The sequence below is a fragment of the Vipera berus genome (genome assembly GCF_964194415.1).
Source record: "Vipera berus genome assembly, chromosome: 4".
NCBI classification, from domain to species: Eukaryota; Metazoa; Chordata; class Lepidosauria; order Squamata; family Viperidae; genus Vipera; species Vipera berus.
In genome coordinates this window covers 23,835,623-23,857,451 of record NC_138206.1, presented here as the reverse complement: position 1 = coordinate 23,857,451, position 21,829 = coordinate 23,835,623, and the positions used below count along the sequence as shown (strand labels likewise).

Here is a 21,829-nt window from a genome sequence, read left to right as displayed (position 1 = left end):
CAGTTTCCTGCCTTACTCCATCCCCTGTCCCTTTCTAGATAATGGCAACGGTGCTGTCCTGTTCTTTAAATTCAAAAAGACCCAGCAGCGGCCACATAACTATACAGTCCCTGTATCTGCATGATTTGAAGCATTTTCTGCACTCCACAAGGGTTCAAGTCAGGCAGTTAACACACTGCATGCAAAAATGGAACTTTTTAGCACAGCAATGGGCAACCTGTGGCTTTTGGTGCCAATTCTGTCAATGATATCATTTTTTTGTGTTTTTAAGGTGAAAAACAGACAAGCTATAGTGCACACTCTTAAAAATGCATATCCCAGAATCATGAAGTCCCCTCAACACCTACTCCAGCTCACATATAGTGTATCTACATCATTGCAGCTCTGCTCCTAAAGTGTTAAATGTCATAAAAAAAGAGACTGTCATCCCTGCTTTATTGCTAGAGTACACTGTACTCTAATGTAGTATTATATAATATATAGTATGTGTATGTGTACGTGTGTGTGTGTGTGTGTGTGTGTATAATTTAGTAGAGTTATGAAGCTGAAAGCAAGCATAAATGCACTTCACCAATACAAGTAAAAATTCAGGATCTTTAATTACTTACCAGGCATGTCCGCTTGATCTATCTGAGCCATTGTAATTAAGTGTCTGTTGATCAGCTCCTATAAGCAAAACATTTTATACTCTTACAGATAAAGTGTAACATTTATGTTGTTTTTTAAATGGAGTTGGGTTAAACTATAAAACTTAAACTGATGCATTTTTTTGTTTTATTTGGTCTGGCTGCTTTACCAAAATCGAAAGCTTACCTAAAGTAAACTTCTTTGAGAACTATGAATTTTTGAATATGATTGTTGGATATATCCAATAGCCAAGTAATTCTTCTGGTTTAAGAACTGAGTCTACTTAGTCCTACCAAGAAACTTCTAGATTGCTTTTCAGCAAGTATGTCTTACAATTAAGGCAAGTAATTCTTACAATTAAAATGGTCTTCCATCCCAGATTTTTCACACTGCGCTTTAATAGTAGCATTTTGCCCTAGCATTTTTTAGCTATCTCTCACTATTCTCAAGCAATCGTTTTAGTCTTCTCAATGCTGAAGATTCACATTTAAACATAGCATGGGCATTAGACCAGTCCTCTATTTAATTCAGTCCAGATCATCACAAGGATATGTTTGCATCTATGTAAGGAAATAGATTATGGAGAAGAGGCTACTGCTTCATTTTTATAAGTAAAAAAACATTCTAGTAATTTTTCCAGATATATTTACAAACCTGCACTTGACCTCAAATAACCATGACATAGCTTCTGACTCAAAAACGAAAAAGTGCTTCAAATCATGTGAGGGTGATCATGTAACATCTGCCTGCAACTATTTAAGCCAAATGACACTTTTCCTCACAACTATAGAGGGCATCATGAAATTCCAGAAACACATGCAGTTGCACAGCCTTACAAATAAATACTTTTTTACAATTTCTTTCTAGCAAAAAATCATTTATCAACCTCTACACATTACATGTATTAAACATGATATTCAAAAGAAGTATCTTATATCTTATCTTCCTATCAACTCGCTTGCTCAAACTTTCTAGTACAGTTATGGTTTGCTTTCCTACAATTACACCACAACTTTGAGGCACGATCAGCTTCTTTTCTACAGTATTATATTGTTACATAAACGTTGGCCTATGAACTAAATGCAGACCTCAAGATTCTTTATACAACCTTCAAGGAATATAAAGGTAAAGGTAAAGGTAAAGTTTCCCCCGCACATGCGTGCTAGTCGTTTCCGACTCTAGGGGCCGGTGCTCATCTCCGTTTCAAAGCCGAAGAGCCAGCGCTTGTCCGAGGACATCTCCGTGGTCATGTGGCCGGCATGACTAGACGCCAAAGACGCACGGAACGCTGTTACCTTCCCACCATAGTAGTCCCTATTTTTCTACTTGCATTTTTACGTGCTTTCGAACTGCTAAGTTGGCAGAAGCTGGGACGAGTAACAGGCGCTCACTCTGTTATGCGGCACTCGGGATTCGACCCGCCAAACTGCCGACCTTCCGATCGACAAGCTCAGCGTCCTAACCCACTGAGCCACCGCGTCCCTTCAAGGAATATACGTTAGCTAAATTAGGTTTGTTTTCTAATAATCAACTATCTCAAGATAAAGGTGGCATATCATAGCAGAAGACAGGCAATGGAAGGGAGATGCACTGCTTAATTTGACAGTGGTTATAGCTGATACTACAATGAGATATGTACAGTTACTTTGTCAGATATATTGGTAGCCATACAAAGGTACTGGAGACTAAAACCTTGACAAGTATAGGTAGTCCTTGACTTAACAACAGTTCATTTAGTGACCGTTCAAAGTTACAATGGCACTGGAAACAGTGACTTATGACCACTTTTCACACTTATAACCACTGCAGCATCCCCATAGTCACCTGATCAAAATTTGGGTGTTTGGCAAGTGGTTCATATTTATGAAGGTGGCAGTGTCCCGGGGTCATGTAAACACCTTTTGTGACCTTCTGACAAGCTAAGTTAATGGGAAAACCAGATTCAACTAACAACCATGTTACTAACTTAACAACTGCAGTGATTCACTTAACAACTGTGGCAAAAAAGATAGTAAAACGGGGCAAAACCCACTTAACAATTGTCCCATTAAGCCAGAGATCCCCAACCTTTTATTTATTTATTTTATTTATTTATTTGATTTGTATACCGCCCTTCTCCCAAAGGACTCAGGGTGGTGAACAGGGACATAAATATCAAAATACCCAAAATACAGAAATTAAAACAAATTAAACCCTAGTGCCCAAATGCAGAAAATAAATTACATTAAAACAATAATTAAAACAAAACCCATCAGACCAGGCCGGCTTGTACAAACAAATAGGTTTTTAGGTCGCGTCGGAAGGAGCGAAGGTCGGGAGCCATCCGGAGCTCAACCGGTAAACGGTTCCACAGGTCAGGCGGACCCACAGAGAACACCCTCCCCCTGGGGGTCACCAGACGGCATTCTCCGAACGGCGGCACCCTGAGGAGGCCCTCTCTGTGGGAGCGCACTGGGCGGAGGGAAGTTGATGCTGGTCGCAGGTGCTCCCTAAGGTACCAGCAGGAGCTGGTTTCGTGGAGAGGTTTTTCTGTGGACCGGAGGGGGCGTGGTTTCATGTACAGCCTGCATCCTGCAGACCGGTTTCTAGCATGCCACTGCCTAGTGTCGGTCCACGGACCAGGGGCTGGGGACCCCTGCACTAAGCAACTTAAATTTTGGGCCCAACTATGGTTGATAAGTAGAGGACTGCCTGTATTTTATAAAATTTTTGTACCACTCATTTCACCTAAGTGACTCTTACTGAATACTCACTTGTTTGAGAATTAATGACCAACACTACAATCCTATATATGTTTACATTATTCTGTATAACTTGCTTGTATTTTATTTATGCTGTCATTTCATGGGAGTAACTAAATCCTGTCTGGGAATTTAGAATTAGATCCTCCTATAGTTTTCTGTACACTGGGTAACAAGTTCCTGCAACAATTTTAGTCAGTTTTAATGGTTTCTGTTTCTTCGCATGTGGGTCCAGTGTTTATCAAGTTTTCTTTAAATATTTTTTTAGCCAATTTTAATGGATCTGTCTCGCTTCTTCTTTCCTCCAGGTGGTATCCAACAAATGGCAGTCCTTGGGTAACAGGTATCCAGCAGATACAAAATGTCCACCAAAATATAACTTGCAATCCCTCACAATGTCTTGTTATATGAAAGAGACTTTTCCTAAAATCTCATTATTAGAAGGAAGATTTTGGTAACTGACAACGAAGATTTTTCATGAGCAATACAGGTAGAGCTTTTTTGCTATCACATGCATGATTTTTCCAAGTTTTGCTTGCATATATTGCTACTAAGACATTATTTAGACCAAACTGGATGCAGAGTTTGCAACATTGGCTATGTTTTTCTTTGTGATTAATGTTGCTTCTCAGTGTCTCCGTCATTTCACAGTGCAACTTCCCTGATAGGCGAATTTCTGTAATTCCTGAATGGGTTTCTGTCCAACAACCAACTACATGCTCCCTTGGAGATTTCCAAATTGCATGACTTTCACACAGTTCTTATTTATCCCCAGGGTGATTTTACCAACCTCTATTTTCAAATTGGCAATCATGTCCTATGAACATTTCTACGTTTCTGCCAGAAGTGCAATTTCACCTGCAAAATCCAAATCTTTAAGTCTTGAGTAATATTTTCACAGGATGCTTACATTTGTCATACTCATAGCCTTTCTCATTATGAAGTTTTCCATCAAAAGGACTCAAAATATGAATATGAAACCTTGCCAAAGCCCAGTATTAAGATTAAATAAATATGCAAGCCGCTATTAGTTCTCATACAGCACCTCCAGTTCAAATAGTGTACTTGTGAGTGTACTACACTTCCCACAATGCAGTACTTAGTTTTATAATTGCTGAATACAGCTTTTTACAAAATTTTAAAGGAAAAATTGTGCAGACATTTAGGAATAAAATCTATTACTTATTTTTATATTTTAAAAAGAATTTACCTGTCTGAGTTCATCAGCCATGAAGAAGGAAGGTGCATTAGCTTTTGGTTGCATATAAGCAACATGAGGTGCGGTTGGAGGGTAAATATGATAATTTGGGAATACCTATTGAAAGTCAATTAGGAAACAGACAACTTTCAGAAGTTGAAAAATTAATAGACCTTAAAAACCTTCTTAATACATTCAAGGAAGCACCTTAAACCCATGAGCTAAGAACACCGCTGAAGATGTTACCAAGCCTAGTAATGAAATGTTCGGAAACCAACCCACAAGCTTGGAGAATGAACCTTCATCCTTCCACACGTGCTTCTTAGATACCATACAGTCTTTTATAGGCTTGAACTTAGACTGAATAGCTAATTCTAGCAACATCCATTCCACAAAGGGTTCTAACATACCATTCATTCACTATAGTTTGTCTAAATTAACTTGATTATTTCAGACTCCAAATCTCTTTTTTCTTATTAACATATCTCAGATTTGCTTAGTTTTTTGCTCTATTATTTGGAAAAAATAGTAATTTTTTTTAAAAAAAATTAAAACTCATACCTTTTGCAACATAATTTTAATTAAAATGTTGATTCCACTTGTATTTTATACTGTAAAGTGAATCTCTTGCTAGAGAGGTATATATATATATATATATATATATATATATATATATATATATATATATATATATGTATATATATATATATATATATATATATATATATATATATATATATATATATATATGATAAAGGGATTAATTAATTAACTAAAGGTTCTCTATTTCCAGTTCAGGCAAGCGTCAAATTTTCTCATAGAAGGATCTTTATTAATCACTTAACACTTCATAACATTTTGTTGTTAGCAGCTTTTCCAATTCTATTTTGGACAAATCCTCTCATTCCAGACAACAAATCAAGTTTTTTAAGAAGCCAGCTATGCTTAACATATAAACGTCTTCTAGGCAAACCTGAGGCATCAGGTGGCCCTGTATTTAAAAAAAATAAACAGCTTACTTCCCTGTTAAAATTTCACTTAAGAGGATTTCTAATGAAAATACAGAAATACTTTCCATTCACTTTGATGACATCTAGCTACTAACATCTGTTCCAATTGGCAACAGCTCTTAAAATTTTCACTAAGATACCTTATCCCTTGACACCAGAGCTTTGCCACTGAGCTATAGCTTCTTCCCATCTGTTCTTGGGGGAAAGAACTGTACAAAAATTATAGCCTATGCAAAAAGATAAAAGGCTATTTTTGGAAGAAGCTATAACTGTTTACTATGATAACAATGGCTTACCGTGCCAAGAATTAATTCAAAGCAAACAGAGTTTATCATATCCAAGTACATGTAATACCTCCTTTATAAACTATGAAGAAGAGAAGAGATAATTTAAATATGAAGAAGGGACGTTTATTAGCAAATAAATACTGAAAAAACAGTAAACAATTTTTTGCTGACAAGTATCCTCACAACTGAAGCTAAACCTTACCATTCCAGTTAGAGGTGCTGGAGTTGTGTCAGTATAGAAATAGGTTGTTCCACCCACAGTTTCTTTCTGAATCACATGGCCAGTTGTGGGGGGCTGTGAGACAGCATTAGTAACTGGTGTAGAGGCACTAGTGGGCACCATATAATTTGCTGGGTTTGGTGTATGACTTCTTCGTCTAGGAGCAGGAGATGTATGAGGAGTGATTTTAGGAGAATGAAGGGGTGAAGATCCTGCTGACAGTGACATTCCTTGTGCAAATAAAAAGGGAAAAAAGACTTGCTGGTAAACCAGGAACATGTTCCAACATGAACTCTAAAACTTGAAAAATTATGAATTCTCTTACAGATCAGAAAAAAAGAACTTTGGAACAAGATAAATGAAAATGTCTCAAATCTCAACCTATATTCAGTATTCAAATAAAATTGTTAACATATATCATGTATGCTGATGGACATACCTTCAAGGTTGCATATTGAAATCAATGCCTCAGCCTTACAATAAATCTAGCGATGTGCAAAACTCGCCAATTTAGGAACATTCCATTGCAGACAACTCCTTCCTCCAGATCATATTAAATTTCCTCCAAAATGAAAATAACCAGATTTGATATAGTCTGGAGGAAGAACAGAACATTCCAGCATTGTCTGAAGTGGATCATTCTGTCATGAGTAAGTTTTCTCATTCGCCATAGCACCCATAAGAAAATGAAATATCTTTATTATAGGATATATGAAAAAGTGGGAAATATAACAAAGTTAAACAAATAAAAACTACCATAAGTTTACTGACCTCTGATGTTTTGTATTCAATATTATAAGGCATTGTCTTTAAGGGAAAACAACTTGGCAGAACAATCATTTTTATGAATGAAATTCAGTTTCTATCTATAGTATCTACGACATTAAAAAAATCTCTGATCCTGCAGAAGAATTAGTGAAGAATGCTAAAGACAGGGACTGGCCATTTGTAAGCTTCCATAGCTTAGTATTGCCTTAACCTGGATCTCTCTAACATTGTAACTAATCCCTTTAAATGATATTGTTTTAAAATAAACTCCTTTCCAAATACCAACATTTAGTTATTCATCTGACTCCTAGATTTTTTTATCCTGTTTTTATTATTTTATAGTAACTCAAGGCAATGATCATACATAACTGTTATTTATTAAACACCTTTATATGACCACCCAACTTATAGTGACTCCAGACAACGTATAACAAATTCCACAACATAAAAATCCATAAAAACCAACTAACCAACCAACCAACCAACCAATTATCTATCTATCCTTTCTGTTCCTATTTTCCCTACAACAACAATCCTTGTTCTGAGGTGTTGGCCTGAAAAAGAATGGCTGGCTCAAAGTCACTGCTGGGTGCTGAAACCAATTTTCAAAAAATTGTTTATGTTTATCTACAACTATAGATATCTACCTAGAACAACTACACAGGAACAGGGGTCTTAGCCCAGTAGGTCTCATGTGATTTCAAGTCCAATCTTATAAAAAGACAGCTAATTAGAAGCATAAATGGCCTGACCAAAGGAAAGAAAGTCTCTCTCTCCTTTGACGGCAATATAGGATGAAGGAACTAATCACAAGATTTGTTTCAAACCTCAGTTCAGTAATTTATTTTGGAATTATTTGAAATCTTCATACAACTTAGATCAGACATGTCACACTCGCGTTGTCACGTGAACGTATCGGAGCTTTTTCCCCATTGCCGGCAATGGGGTGGACGCTGTTTCCTCGTGATGTGTCCGGCCCGTGGGCCGGCAGTTTGACACCCCGACTTAGATTTTGAATCAGAATCTTGATTCAAACATTTGAAGCTTCCAAACACCTATATTCTTAGTAATAAAATCTACAAAATTTTGGAAGGACAGTTGATAGAAATTTTGGTTGAGTAAAAAAATTTTTCAAGCTATTCTAACTTTAATATAAAAGTCAGGAACAGTGATGAGCATTTACTGTCAGAAACAAAACAATATGAACATCAATGATTTTATAATCAAATATCCCAGAATCCTGACTTTTCATTGTTTTGCTCATGTATTATTTTGTAACCATATCTATACTTTTGTTCACGTTTGTATCCCTGGCCACTCTTTAGTAGCCTTCACTACTTTAGGAAAATTTAATAACGTCTTTTTAGTGCCCAGAAAAAATAAATAATAGTCTATGCATAACTTACTAAAGCCAAATAATTACAAGAAACCTTTAAAAATTACTCTTATAACAAAGCAACTTGTATAAGGTGGCAAAGTGCTTAGAACTACATGAAGTTACAATATGCATAGCCAAACTTATTGTATCAATGAGTTCCTAAGGCACAACAAGATAAATTAGTTACTACTACTTAGCAACTTACATGCTATATTATAATAAAAAGTATATTAATTACTCTACACTTACCTGGAGCTAATCCAGGATTTGCAGGATTTCCCATGGAAGGATGAGAGAACAAGGCTTGAGAGAAGGCAGAGATATTGGACTGTGACATATTACCAAGTCGGGAGTTTGATCCTCCTTTAGGAATAAACTCACTTGCAGTGGGATTTGGCGTCTGTTTAAAAATCAGGATATATTATATGTTAAATGTGAAGACATACTTGTCTACTAAATAATTCAGTGGAATTAAAACTACAAAATCTAATATTTCAAATTTCAGTAGACATTAATGCCAGGGTCCAAAGACTAAAATTATTCCATTGAAGTTAATGTGGACTTTATATATTATTCCCCTTTTACTATAATTGTTCTCTAGCCATAACTTTTCAAAACTGTGCTTGGTTTGTAATATTACATGACAAAGAAGAGAAGGAAAAAGAAGAAAACATTCAAATAAGGTAGGCATTTTTGTCCTAACTGAATCTCTTTTACCATAAGAAGTCTGTTGAAATACAGATCTCCATATAACTCTCTTTATAATTTAAGATCTGCAAATCTGCAATACACATGGGTCAATTATATTTGAGCAATTGTCAGCTTTACTATTATGTGGATGGTAGCCTGTTTATATAAACAGATGATATTTTAGAGAACTAGACTGTAGAATTATTTCAAAAAGCTTATTTTAGTTAGTTATTATAATATGATTTATGGTCAAAGATCAGTTACATTACATTTTATAGATGATCTATAAAGAGAGGTAGTAAAACTTAAAGCAACATAAACTATAAAAGAGGTAGTAAAACTTAAAGCAACATAAACTATAAAAACCTTAACATAATAGAACAGCAATCAAGAGTATAAATTAAATAACAAGCAATTATATTCCCCCTGCAACATCAATCACTGTAAAGCCGTTTGAATCTTGATGTGGTTATATAATTCAGTACCAAATGCTGGACGAATCAGAATAGCTCAACAAACATTCTTTGTATAGCTATAGCATGTTCAGCATGCAGTTATGAGTTTCTTGGCTAAAATACTATATTTAATAATACAACTATTAACATATTTAAAAAGGTAGAATGAATTATAATCATGTTAAAGTGTAATAACATATAGCAGAATACTAAATATTTATCTTTCTCATTTGCCTTCTTTTATCCAGGTTCAATACATGAGATTTCCCCCTGCCTTTTTTCATAAAAAAATAATTGTGCATTTCAGGCTATTATCAAATTATACTAAAATATCAATATTCTGACCCTTCACTCAGCAGGCTTCAGATACAATGGACAAAATTTATTTTGGACTTTACCTTCAAACAAAGTATAATGTCTACTATTTTTGAAGCAGTGTGGACAAATTGTTGTTTTTTAAATTTTGCTAATCTATATCATTTGCATGATAATACAATTTTGCAAATGAAATAAATTTGCACAAATTATGTAAATATGAAATTATGAAAATGATATAAATATTATGCAAAAAAATCAAGTGCAAGTGACAGAAATTACATAAAGAATGTAAATTTGGATTTGATGTTCTTTCTTCCTCAAATGGACCATTAAGTTTAGATTCTCCTGAAAAGATTTCTTAAGACATTTTAATTTATTATATGCTACTAAAACACTCCTGTTTGTCTATTTGTAACATTCAGCTTGGCAAAATTGTGCATCACAGGACAACAATTTTTCAATCAATGTACCTCAAAAATGAGCCAACTTAAAGATTATGTGTCAAAAATCTGGAACCCATGACTCCCATAGGACTGGCAATGTTGTTTCACTGCTGCCATGGTCAGTGATCATCATTTTCACTGCACTTTGCCAGCTTTCCCCCAGGAAAGTCAATGGGGAAGCCAGCAGGAAGCCAGAAGTCACACCTGCTCTCATGGCATTTTTGCCCATCCTTGCTCATTCTACTTCTCAGTTTAGGTAAAGAAATAGGTCTGAAAAGATGAGCCAACAGGTCGTGGGTGGTCTAGTTGTTATTACTATTAAAATCGGTATATGTATATTTAAGGAAACTTAAATAACAAATTAACCAGAAAGTCACCACATGGCTGAGAAGTAACATAATTTAATAAAGTGCAGAAAAAGTCACAATAATGGAGGCCTTTGAGAGGAGGAGTCTGTATCACTGGGATATTCTTAAATTTTGTGATACCGCAATTGCATACATGAATTTTTGTGGGGCTTTGTGAATAAAGCTAATGATTTCACTGAAGATAGGTGTGGGCAAGAAATAAATATGATACCTGTCAAAAGATATGTAGCTTTTGTCCTAATTGCCTTAGGGTTATTTTTTTTATCAGGACCATCCTTAAATTAAGTGTCTTTAGCTATTCTCTTACTAACCAATAAAGCCATCCTCAATTTGAAAACCTATACATTTAAAATAATGGATAAAAATACTGAACCTCTTTAATTAACATGTACACCTCATTCTTAAGATCATAGATATACTTGCTGGAAGTCACTAACCAAAAAGAAACTATCTGCCACCCAAAGTATCACAAGTTTACTTATCTCTCAAAACTCATCCTAGCCTTTGCTCCCTTTTTTCTACAGCCTACCTCAAAAGGCAATGTGTTTTGACAGTACTATGACTTAAGAGCTGATCAAATAAAAACAAACAAAACAAAACAAAAAAATCACTGCCCCCAGAGTTCCTGGTATGACCTTAGTTTTTAAAAAAACAATAATTTTGCTGTTCCTTCTATTAAATACAAATTAATACCTGTTTACTTTTCTTCATGTTTAAAAAAATCTTGTCACATCAGAAATGTTATAGCACTTATTGTGCCATAATTTACAAGTTGCAACAGTTATTACAACCACTTCTTGAGCATTAGAGAGTTGCTTTATCAGCATCTCACTGATAAATGAATAATTAAAGTATATAATATAAATATAATAATTAATACAAGTTTTACAAGACTAATAGTCTACTCTATATCTTTACATGCATCATCTACCTTTGTAGGTGTATTGTCTTTGTATCTATTCCTCAAAAAACACAGCATTTTTATAGAAATCTGATCCAAATCCAATATTTTCCATTCCTGACACTTTGACATAACAAGATGGCACAATACATGTTTCCCTATCAAGAAATTGGAAACTGGGAACCATCATATTTAGTTTTAATGAAGTATCATGACACAAGCAACTGTTATTTTCAAATACAACAAATTTTGGAAACAATTGCTAATTGTCTACACATATGTACAAAGTAAAAGGGATAAAAATCCATCATTTAAAATGAAAACAGATCAAATATGAAACATGGAAAATATTATAAAATACTGTATGATAGAAACACACAAACCGCTGAATCAAGACCCAACTTACATCACATTTATAAAATTTTCCTGGTTTTATGAAATAATAACAATAACAACAACAATAATAATAATATAGTCCTCATCAGAATATAAAAGAAGATGGTTGATAAAAGTTATTCACATAGTGATTTCACTGTAATTTTTACATCTCATTTTCCAGAATTGGGATTGGACTAGATGACTTACGAAGTCCCTTCTGTTATTCTATTCTATTCTATTCTATTCTGTTCTGTTCTGTTCTGTTCTGTTCTGTTCTGTTCTATTCTTAGGGCACAGCAGTATTAAGGCAACAAAAGAAGAACTTTTTCATCTTTTGCTTCTCTTATGACTCTCAAAACTCTTCTTTTGTTTCATTACATATTAAATTAGGTTGTTTACTTGCCACCCTTTTCAACCATATAAAGAAATCAAAAGAATGATAAAAAAATGAATGGCACACTTTCATAAAAAATGGGATAAAGAGAGACAGGCTTGTCTTCCAATGCCATAAACTTTCAATCTGCGTAATATGCACTGTACACCTTAGTCTTTGATAAGCTTACACTGCAGACCAACTACAGACTAGATGCTCTGACACCCATAGTTATGAAAACCTTTGAAAGCTTAGTGCTGGCCCACCTGAAAATCATCACAGACCTGCTACTAGATTCATTGCAGTTTGCCTATCATGCAAATAGATTGGCAGATGATACTGTTAGCATGACATTGCACTACATCTTACAACATCTTGAATCCCCAGATCTATGCAAAGGTCCTATTTGTAGACTTCAGCTTGGCATTCAGTACCATCATTCCAGAAATTCTCACTCTAAACTGGCTTAGCTAGCTGTGCCAGGCCACACTTATAGGTGGATTATAAGCTTTCTGACATATAAAAAGCAGCAAGCGAAGCTAGGAAAAGTCAGATTGAATTAGCCCAGATGCCTCCCAGGGCTGAATGCTAATAATAATAATAAAATTGGAAGGGATTTGGAGGTCATCTAGTCCAACCCACTGCTCAGGCAGGAAATCCTATACCATTTCAGAAAAACGGCTGTCCAGTCTCTTCTTGAAAACCTCCAGCGTTGGGCACTTCTGGTGGCAAGCTGTTCCACTGGATAATTGTTCTAACTGCCAGGAAGTTTCTCCTTAGTTCTGGGTTGATTCTCTCCTTGATTAGTTTCCATCTGTTGCTTCTTGTCCTGCTCTCAGGTGCTTTGGAAAATTGCTTCACTCCCTCTTCTTTGTGGCAGCCCCTGAGATATTGGAACACTATTACCATGTCCCCCCTCGTCCTTTCTCTTCATTAAACTAGACCAGGGGTGTCCAAACTTTTTTCAAAGAGAGCCAGATTGGATGAAGTGAACATGCTAGAGGGCCGAACATTTTTCCGAACATTATAACAACCTCAAAATTCAGAGCTGTTTTCAAACAGGTACAAAATTCTTGCATGAAAATACCCTTGGGCATATATGTGTGTGTGGGGGTCACTCCCAGGAGGCCCCCTAAGCACGGCCGTCTGGAGGTGCGTCCTCCCTCCCCTCCAAAGCACGCAGCAACCCCCCCGCCCTTCCCCGGATGTCGCCTTCGCCCAGGGGAGCCAGAGGGCTTCAGAGCCGGGGCAGCTCCGGCGGCGAAGGCGCGCCCTGACTCTCCCAGGCCAGGCCTGCCCCACCGCTGCCTCACTTTCCTCCCTGCCGAGGAGAGAACCAGCGCCGCACGCCCCAACCCGCTAGCCGCACCCCGGTAGCCTCCGCCGCCCGCACCGGGCTCAGCGCCTCGCTGGGAAGGAGGGGCGCTCCTGCCCTGCCCAGCAGAGCTGCGGCTTACCTGGGCCGCGACTGGAAGGCATTCTGCACGTGCCCAGAGGCCCCACGCCCCTCCGCCAATGCGGGCGGCCCCTCTCTTGAAACCAAAAAGCAGCTCTCCCCAATTTCTGTAAGCCCCCCTCCCCCCGCCGCCTTTCCCCTAAAGAACGCCACAGCCAGCTTTCCGTGCAGGAGCCTTGCGCCCCCCGCGCGCCGGCTCCCTCGCCCGGTCAGCCCCTCCAGTCTTTCGCAGAAGAAATGGGCTGATAGATGTTGGTGGTAAGGACCCCCCACCCCTTGCCTCGCCTTGAGGCTGCTGAAGAACCTCCAGCAATGACCCGACCTACTTCGCTCGCTTGCCTTCTCCAACTCCAAACTCGCGTGTCCTACGCTCGTCTTCCAAGTTTGGGCGGTGACGTCAGGATCGGGCTTCCGATGCGGCCCTCTCACCGCCTTCCCTCTTGTGGCAGACAGTCTTCTGCTTGCTGCCCTTAATCAGAAGGGAGGGCTGTGGGAGGGCCGCATTTACACAGAGCAGGGAGGGCTGTTAGAGGGCCGTATTAAACCGTTCCCCGGGCCGCAAATGGCCCGCGGGCCGGACTTTGGACATGCCTGAACTAGACATACCCAATTCCAGCAACCGTGCCTTATATGTTTTAGCCTCCAGTCCCCTAATCAACTTTGCTGCTCTTGTCTGCACTCTTTCTAGAATCTCAACATCTTTTTTACATCGTGGTAACCAAAACTGGATGCAGTATTCCAAGTGTGGTCTTACCAAGGCATTGTAAAGTGGTATTAACACTTCACATGATCTTGATTCTATCCCTCTGTTAATGCAGCCTAGCACTGTGTTGGCTTTTTTTGGCAGCTGCAGCACACTGCTGACTCATGTTTAAGTGATTGTCCACTAGAACTCCAAGATCCCTCTCACAGTTACTACTACTGAGCAAGGTACCACCTATACTATACCTGTACATTTGGTTTTTCTTGCCTAAATGTACAACCTTACTTTTTCACCATTGAATTTTATTTTGTTAGATAGCACCCAGTGTTCAAGTCTGTCCAGATCCTCCTGTATCTTAAGCCTATTGCTCTCTCCAATACTCTTTTCTCTATATACCAGTGACTGCATCTCTAAGGTCCCTTTGTTAAAGTACTGAAGTTTGCCTTATCTGAGACAATGATGAGTCTGCATCATTCAAGATGTAAGGTTGAACTACAAATGGCCCTGTGATGCAGTTGGAACAACCTGGAGCTGAACACACGTAAAACTGTAGAGATGAAAGTGGATTTTAGGAGGAGCCCTCCTATTCTACCATTTCTTACTATATTAGGCAACACAGTACCAGTAGCAGAGACTTTTAAGTTTCTGGGTTCTATAAGCATCCAGGATTTGAAATGGACACCTAACATTAGAACCATCATTAAAAAGGCACAACAAAGAATGTTCTTCCTATGTCAATTCAGAAAGTTCAGACTGCCCAAGGAGCTGTTGATACAATTGTACAGAGGAATTATTGAGTCTGTCATTTGTACTTCTATAACTGACTGATTTGGTACAGCAAACAGGACACGTACAGACTTCAATGGATAGTTGGGCCTGCAGAAAAAGCAATTGCAACCAGCCTGCTTTCTATTGAGGACCTGTATACTACATGAGCCAGAAAGAGGGCTGAGAAAACATCTATAGGTCAATCACATCCTGGACATAAACTGTTTCCACTCCTCCCCTCAGATTGCTACTCTAGGGCATTGCATGCCAAAACAACTATACAGAGACAGTTTTTTTCCTGTGCCATCACTCTGCTAAACACCTAGTATTGTCTTATGTCTACGAATATTTATCCATGTAGTATGGTTGAATTACTGTTATCCTCTCATCTTTTCTACTATCTTCTCCTATTGGTATCTTATGATTATATTACTTTGTTGTTTTTATGTACACTGAAGCTTATACACTGGAGACAATCTCCTTATGTGTATAATCTCACTTGGCCAATAAAATATTCTTAAGTATTTAAACTTGCCGATGAGAAGATTATATATGTCCTGTCACTAACATCCTTCCTTAAATTTTCTGCAGGTGTCTTAAATTAAAATGTGTTTGTGTGATATTAAAATTCATCTGGCTAACTGAAAACACATTATTTTTTTTCCATATAAATCAACCCCCCTACCTGTGCTAGCATGATTGTCTCCTCCTCCTATCCATTGTTATCCCCATCTGCAATACTACTACACTGAAAGACTTCAATTGACTAATACTACTACACTGAAAGACTTCAATTGATCAATAAGCTAATTTTTAATCATGAATACTAAAATAATTTCATTGGTTATCAAATGATTAATTCCTTTAAACACTGTTACTCTCTTTCAACTGTATTGACAGAAAGAGAGAATAACAATGTTTAAAAGAAAAAGACAGTATGACTGCAAAGGTGAGAAACAGAAATGTTAATCTTTAATTTCTCTAAAACAAATATATCACAATTTGGGTATTGTATCTTTTCACATTCTATTAAGCAATGAATGAAAGAGTGTTATTATACTGAAATACTGAACTGCAAGCCTGCATCTATGTATAAAAAAGACAACTTGGACTGCTTGACAGGAAAATAAGCATAACCTTCAATAGGCTAAATGTCTATGGAGATTCTTGATCATCCTAGTCATGGTCATCCTCAAAGTTACTTTTTCCAAAAGGCAACTGAACTTTCTTGGGTTTTTTTCTTTGAAAATGTTTTGCTCCTCACCCAAGAAGCTTCTTCAGTTCTTTGGAGGAGAAGTGAAACATTTTTAAAGAAAAAACCAAGGAAGTCCAGTTGCCTTTTGGAAAAAACACCTTTGGGCTGATGTTTTTTTCTGTAAAATCATTTGAAGTCTTATAGCAATTAGTCCTTGCACGTGCAGAACAGATTCTCTGGACTGAGAGGTGTATCTTCAGAAAAGTAAGAAATGTGGTAAGACAAATAGAAAGCCATTCTTGCTTACTGAATAACAAAGTTCTAGTCCTATTAACATTTACAAACCAAAACTGTACAGCATTATCTACTGAACACAGGGTTAACTTCTTGAACTGAAAGGAGAGACTGTATGTAGGTCAAGTCATTAAGGAACAACAAAAAAATTACCACAACCTCATTAAGCAACAATCTATATTAAAGTTTACCCCTGTGCTATAAAAAAAAGCTGTAAGATCTATCCAAAACCAAAGTACTATTTTGCCTTCCTCCAAGTGATAAACAAGTGAATGGTGATATTGTTGTGTGTTATAACAATAGAACGTACACGTGTGTGTGTGTGTGTGTGTGTGTGTGTGTGTGTGCTATTATTATATGATTGTTGTTATATGTTGTTATATGATGGCTGTTTCCAGAGGAGGCAGAGGAGGAGAGGACCTGGAGCTTATGGAGCGAAGGAACTGGATGAGGCTGTTGGCAGGCCCAGAGGAAGAGAGAAAGGCTTTTGGAGGAGTTGGTGGCGGCGGCAGCGTGCTCCAGGGGCAAAAAGAAGCAAGGCCTCTTTAAGGAAAAGGTGGAAGAGTCAGGATCAGAAAAAGGAATAAGGCAAGGTTGTCAGAATACAAGCGAATTTGAGGGCTAATCCACATGGAGCCCCATTTCCATCTGTCCTGTTTGCCATCGTTCACTCCCTAGAGACTAAAATGGACAATGTGAAATTTGAGCGGGCCACGAACAAGGAGTATATATCGGAGGTGGTGACCCTTTGAGAGCTGTATTTATTTATTTATTTATTTGTTTGTTTGTTTTTATAAACCGCCCTTCTCCCGAGGGACTCGGGGCGGTGTACAGAGTAAGGTAGGTATACAGATTGAACAATAGTGAAAAACAATAGTAAAAACAAACTGGGACCCCAATTAGAGCTATCAGGCCAGGCCGGACTGCTGGAACAGGTAAGTTTTTAAGTCGCGCCGGAAGGTGCGGAGGTCGGGGGCCATCCGGATTTCGGTTGGCAAGCAGTTCCAGAGTGCTGGCGCACCCACTGAGAATGCCCTCCCCCTGGGGGCCACCAGCCGACATTCCTTGAGCGGTGGCACCCTGAGGAGGCCCTCTCTGTGGGAGCGCACAGGACGGTGGGGTGCAGACATTGGCAGAAGGTGCTCCCGTAGGTAGTCCGGACCCATGCCATGTAGGGCTTTGTATGTCATTGTTAGCACCTTGAACTTCACACGGAAGGCAACCGGAAGCCAGTGCAGTGCACGGAGGAGAGGTGTGATATGGGAGTATCGGGAGGCTCCCAAGAGTGTCCGTGCCGCTGCACTTTGCACCAGTTGAAGCTTCCGAGTGGATCTCAAGGGCAGCCCCATGTAGAGAGCGTTACAGTAGTCTAGGCGAGAGGTCACAAGGGCATGGGTGACTGTACGTAAGGCATCCAGGTCCAGATAAGGCCGTAGTTGGCGAACTAGTCGAACCCGGGAGAAGGCCCCCTTGGTCACCGCTCCTATGTGATCTTCCAGGGAGAGCTGCGAGTCTAGGAGGACACCCAGGTTGCGGGCCCTATCAACAGGGGGTAGTAACTTGTCCCCAATGTTAAGGGATGGGATGTTCTGAGTATCCTGGCTTGCCGGTACATACAGCCATTCAGTCTTGTCTGGGTTCAGTTGAAGCCTGTTCCTCCCCATCCATTCCCGGACCGCTTTCAGGCAGCGGGACATCACGTCGAGGGCATCACTGATGTTGTTTGGAGTTGAGATGAAAAGCTGGGTGTCATCAGCATACTGATGGTACCCTACTCCAAAGCTGCGAATGATCTCACCCAGCGGTTTCATGTAGATGTTGAACAGGAGAGGCGAGAGGACCGACCCCTGGGGGACTCCGCAAGTGAGAGGCCTCGGGGTCGACCTCTGTCCCCCTGCCAGCACCGACTGCGAGCGACCCTGGAGAAAGGAGGAGAACCACCGCAGAACCGTGCCTCCCACTCCCAGTCCCCTGAGGCGTCGCAGCAAGATACCATGGTCGATGGTATCGAAAGCCGCCGAGAGGTCTAATAAGACTAGGACAGAGGAATGGCCCCTGTCCCGGGCTCTCCAGAGATCATTCATCAGAGCGACCAATGCCGTCTCCGTGCTGTAGCCCGGCCTGAAGCCCGATTGGTACGGGTCTAGATAAACCGCTTCATCCAGGATCTGAGGAAGTTGGTGCGCCACCACGCTCTCAACAACCTTCGCAAGGAAGCGAAGATTGGAGACTGGACGAAAGTTATTCAAAGAGGATGGGTCCAAGGTGGGCTTCGAAATGCAACGAAATTTCATTTTGATGTATGCCAATTGGTGTACATTCAAAGTGACAATAAAGTTATCATTATATTGTTATATTATAAAATATATGATAAATATTTTGTGTCTTGCAAAGCTAAGACTGAAATGTTCTAGATTCAAGAGGACAAACCTGCCTACTCATTATTACAGTGAAAATAATTCAGAGTTTTAGTCACTAAGTTCTCCTTTTCTGATATTCTGCTATTCCACTCTTCTGGTTGAAGAAAATATTGAAATATTAAATTAAAACTAAGATTCTTAAGGCCCTCCCAAGTCCCTCAAAAATCTCTCTTTTTTAAATGCAAAATAATATAACTGCTTTTGTGAAACATTAACTTGTTACTTAGTAGTTCTCCAGGCACAAAATGCATCCTTTTGTGACTGGAATTGCTACATACAATATTGCCAAAATAATGCAGACTACTACCATTGAACTTCTTATTTACATGCTAATTTTGTACAATATTATATTCATAGTTTCTGATTTTACATGAGAGAGAAATTCATACCTTTTTTGTTCTGCTACAATAGCAATGGCACTTAGATTTATATACCGCTTCACAGTGCTTTACAAACCCTCTATAAGAGGTTTTACAGCCTATTGCCCCCAACAATCTGGGTCCTCAATTTACTGACCTCGGCAGGACGGAAGACTGAGTCAACTTTGAGCCGTTCAGAATCGAACTCCTGAAGTGAGCAGTGAGTTAGCCTGCAGTACTGCATTTCCACCATTGCGCCACCATGACTCTTCTGCTTCTGCAGCAGCAGAATACCAATCTAGCCCCTCATGCATTAACTTTCAAGTATGATATTATTATACTTTTTGTTGTTGTTACCTTGGGAAAACAATGGTCTGGAAAGGCTGATAAGAGAAGAACATCTCAGAGGTTTTTTTTCCTTTTATTAGCACTATCGTTAGTGCAATAAAAGTTACTGAAAGCAAAGCAGACATGAAAAACCGACCAATCCAGAAACAAAACTTTTAGAGAAATCATAACAGTCCTGAATAGGTGAGTTTTGCACATCCCTATAAATCTATTAGGGACACGGTGGCTCAGTGGGTTAGGACGCTAAGCTTGTCGATCAGAAGGTCGGCAGTTTGGCGGGTCGAATCCCGAGTGCCGCGTAACAGAGTGAGCGCCTGTTACTCGTCCCAGCTTCTGCCAACCTAGCAGTTCGAAAGCATGTAAAAATGCAAGTAAAAAAAATAGGGACCACTACAGTGGGAAGGTAACAGCGTTCCGTGCGCCTTTGGCGTCTAGTCATGCCGGCCACATGACCACGGAGACGTCCTCGGACAAACGCTGGCTCTTCGGCTTTGAAACGGAGATGAGCACCGGCCCCTAGAGTCAGAAACGACTAGCACTCATGTGCGGGGGAACCTTTACCTTTACCTTTATAAATCTATTATACTGAGACAAAACTGAAACAGGATATTAAATTTGAAGAGTATTTGTTTCTCCATCCTTGCGATTGTGATGAAAAATACTTTGGCATTTTTCATGATTTCTCTTTTCTAAAGTCTTGATATTTTTTTTAAAAAGGTTTTAGACTATTATAACTTACTAACCATTGTATTAGTAGATATGAAGTATGTAATCTGTATAATTTATTGAGTTCTATTATAGTTTAGCTACTAATGATTGGAGACAGCAAAGAAACAAAGGGTGGACCTATACCATGTTGCACCTACCAGGATTCTGGCTTCTCCTCACAATAAGCCAGACAAGGACATCTAAAATAAACAGTATATTAACATTGTTTTATTAACATTCTTCCTAAATGAACATTAATTTTCACTAGAATATCATTTAATTTTAAAAAATGGCATCTAAGGGTTTTAAAATTATATTATTCTTACAATTCAAACTAAAGAGATACTAGTTCTTATTTGGTTTTGATCAAATTTCAATCCCACTGCATGTACCTGACCTCAGCATCTTCAAAAAATAAAGAGTACCCCAAATTAATTAAAGTGACTAGGAAAAAGTAATTTTACCTGTAAATTGTTTTCTGTGACTCTGTTCCACCAAACCATATTGACGGGTACTCCTGTTTTACACCTGTCAGCCAAGCAGCCAATAGTGTTCTTTGATTTCCGTGCCTTTGATCCCACCGGAACTATCGTCTCTTCCAGCATCCCCAGTCGATACTTTCTTGGCTATGGAAAAGAAGGAAAAAAACCAGGGCACTCCCAGTATCCCTTAGATATATATCTTTGGTTTGATTGGTGGAATAGGAAACAATTTGCAAGTAAAATTTCTAAGACGATTTGCTTCCATATTAACTGCTATGACTTATAAAGTTCACAGGGCAAGTATAAGCAAAAACTGAACAACCTGTAACATAATCCAAAATATATCTACTCAAAGTAAGACTTATTGAATTCCAAGAAAATATATTCAGGATGGCAACAATATTTTCATTCCACATATATCATCTGCAAGGCCTAATTCAAAGAAATGGAGGTTCCTTTTCATAATATTCTTACAAAATAAAATATGAACCCTACATGCTTTGCTTTTCACATACTTTTAGACAGGATAATGGATTAAAAAAAATCTGAAATCCTAATAACCAAAAAAAGAGTGTACAAAAAAGGATTAAATTTAGCATTGAATATATGTTTTTGTTTTGTTTCATTTTGTTTTACTGTTTTGTATTTTATTTTCTATGAAAAAACAATAAATGTAAATTAAAAAAATGAAATCAAGAGCCTTTACAGAATTGAAAACAGGCATTCAAATAAAACATCTTTACATTCTATAATGATTTAAAAACATTTGAAATTTGAAAGCCCATGGATAAACGTTTTTAAAAAGTACAAATTTGTCCATTTTGCAAACCTGCTTTAGCAACAACGTAGCTTTCAATCAATTCTAAAAATTCACGATATCTTATTACATTGATTTCTGCTAGCAGATAACAGTCTGGTAAGCAAACATTTGTAAATTTGGA

At 38.4% G+C, this 21,829-nt stretch overlaps 1 protein-coding gene across 11 annotated transcripts in view; it reads right to left on the bottom strand.

The window, feature by feature from the left end:
• Nucleotides 1-21,829, bottom strand: part of PAN3 (poly(A) specific ribonuclease subunit PAN3) — a 92,712-nt gene that overhangs the window by 41,233 nt on the left and 29,650 nt on the right. For 10 of the 11 annotated variants that reach the window (XR_014026305.1, XR_014026306.1, XR_014026307.1 and 7 more), the window contains exons 5-9: nt 20,871-21,032; nt 8,479-8,629; nt 6,066-6,313; nt 4,579-4,683; nt 609-666 (exon numbers count right to left, since the gene is read on the bottom strand). Coding sequence is in view for 4 of the 11 variants with exons in the window: in XM_081326782.1 (XP_081182908.1) it covers nt 609-666; nt 4,579-4,683; nt 6,066-6,313; nt 8,479-8,629; nt 20,871-21,032 (724 nt within the window). In the remaining 7 variants the exon portion in view is untranslated. The remainder of the gene's footprint in view (nt 1-608; nt 667-4,578; nt 4,684-6,065; nt 6,314-8,478; nt 8,630-20,870; nt 21,033-21,829) is intronic. The other variant, XM_081326781.1, reaches the window with a different exon arrangement.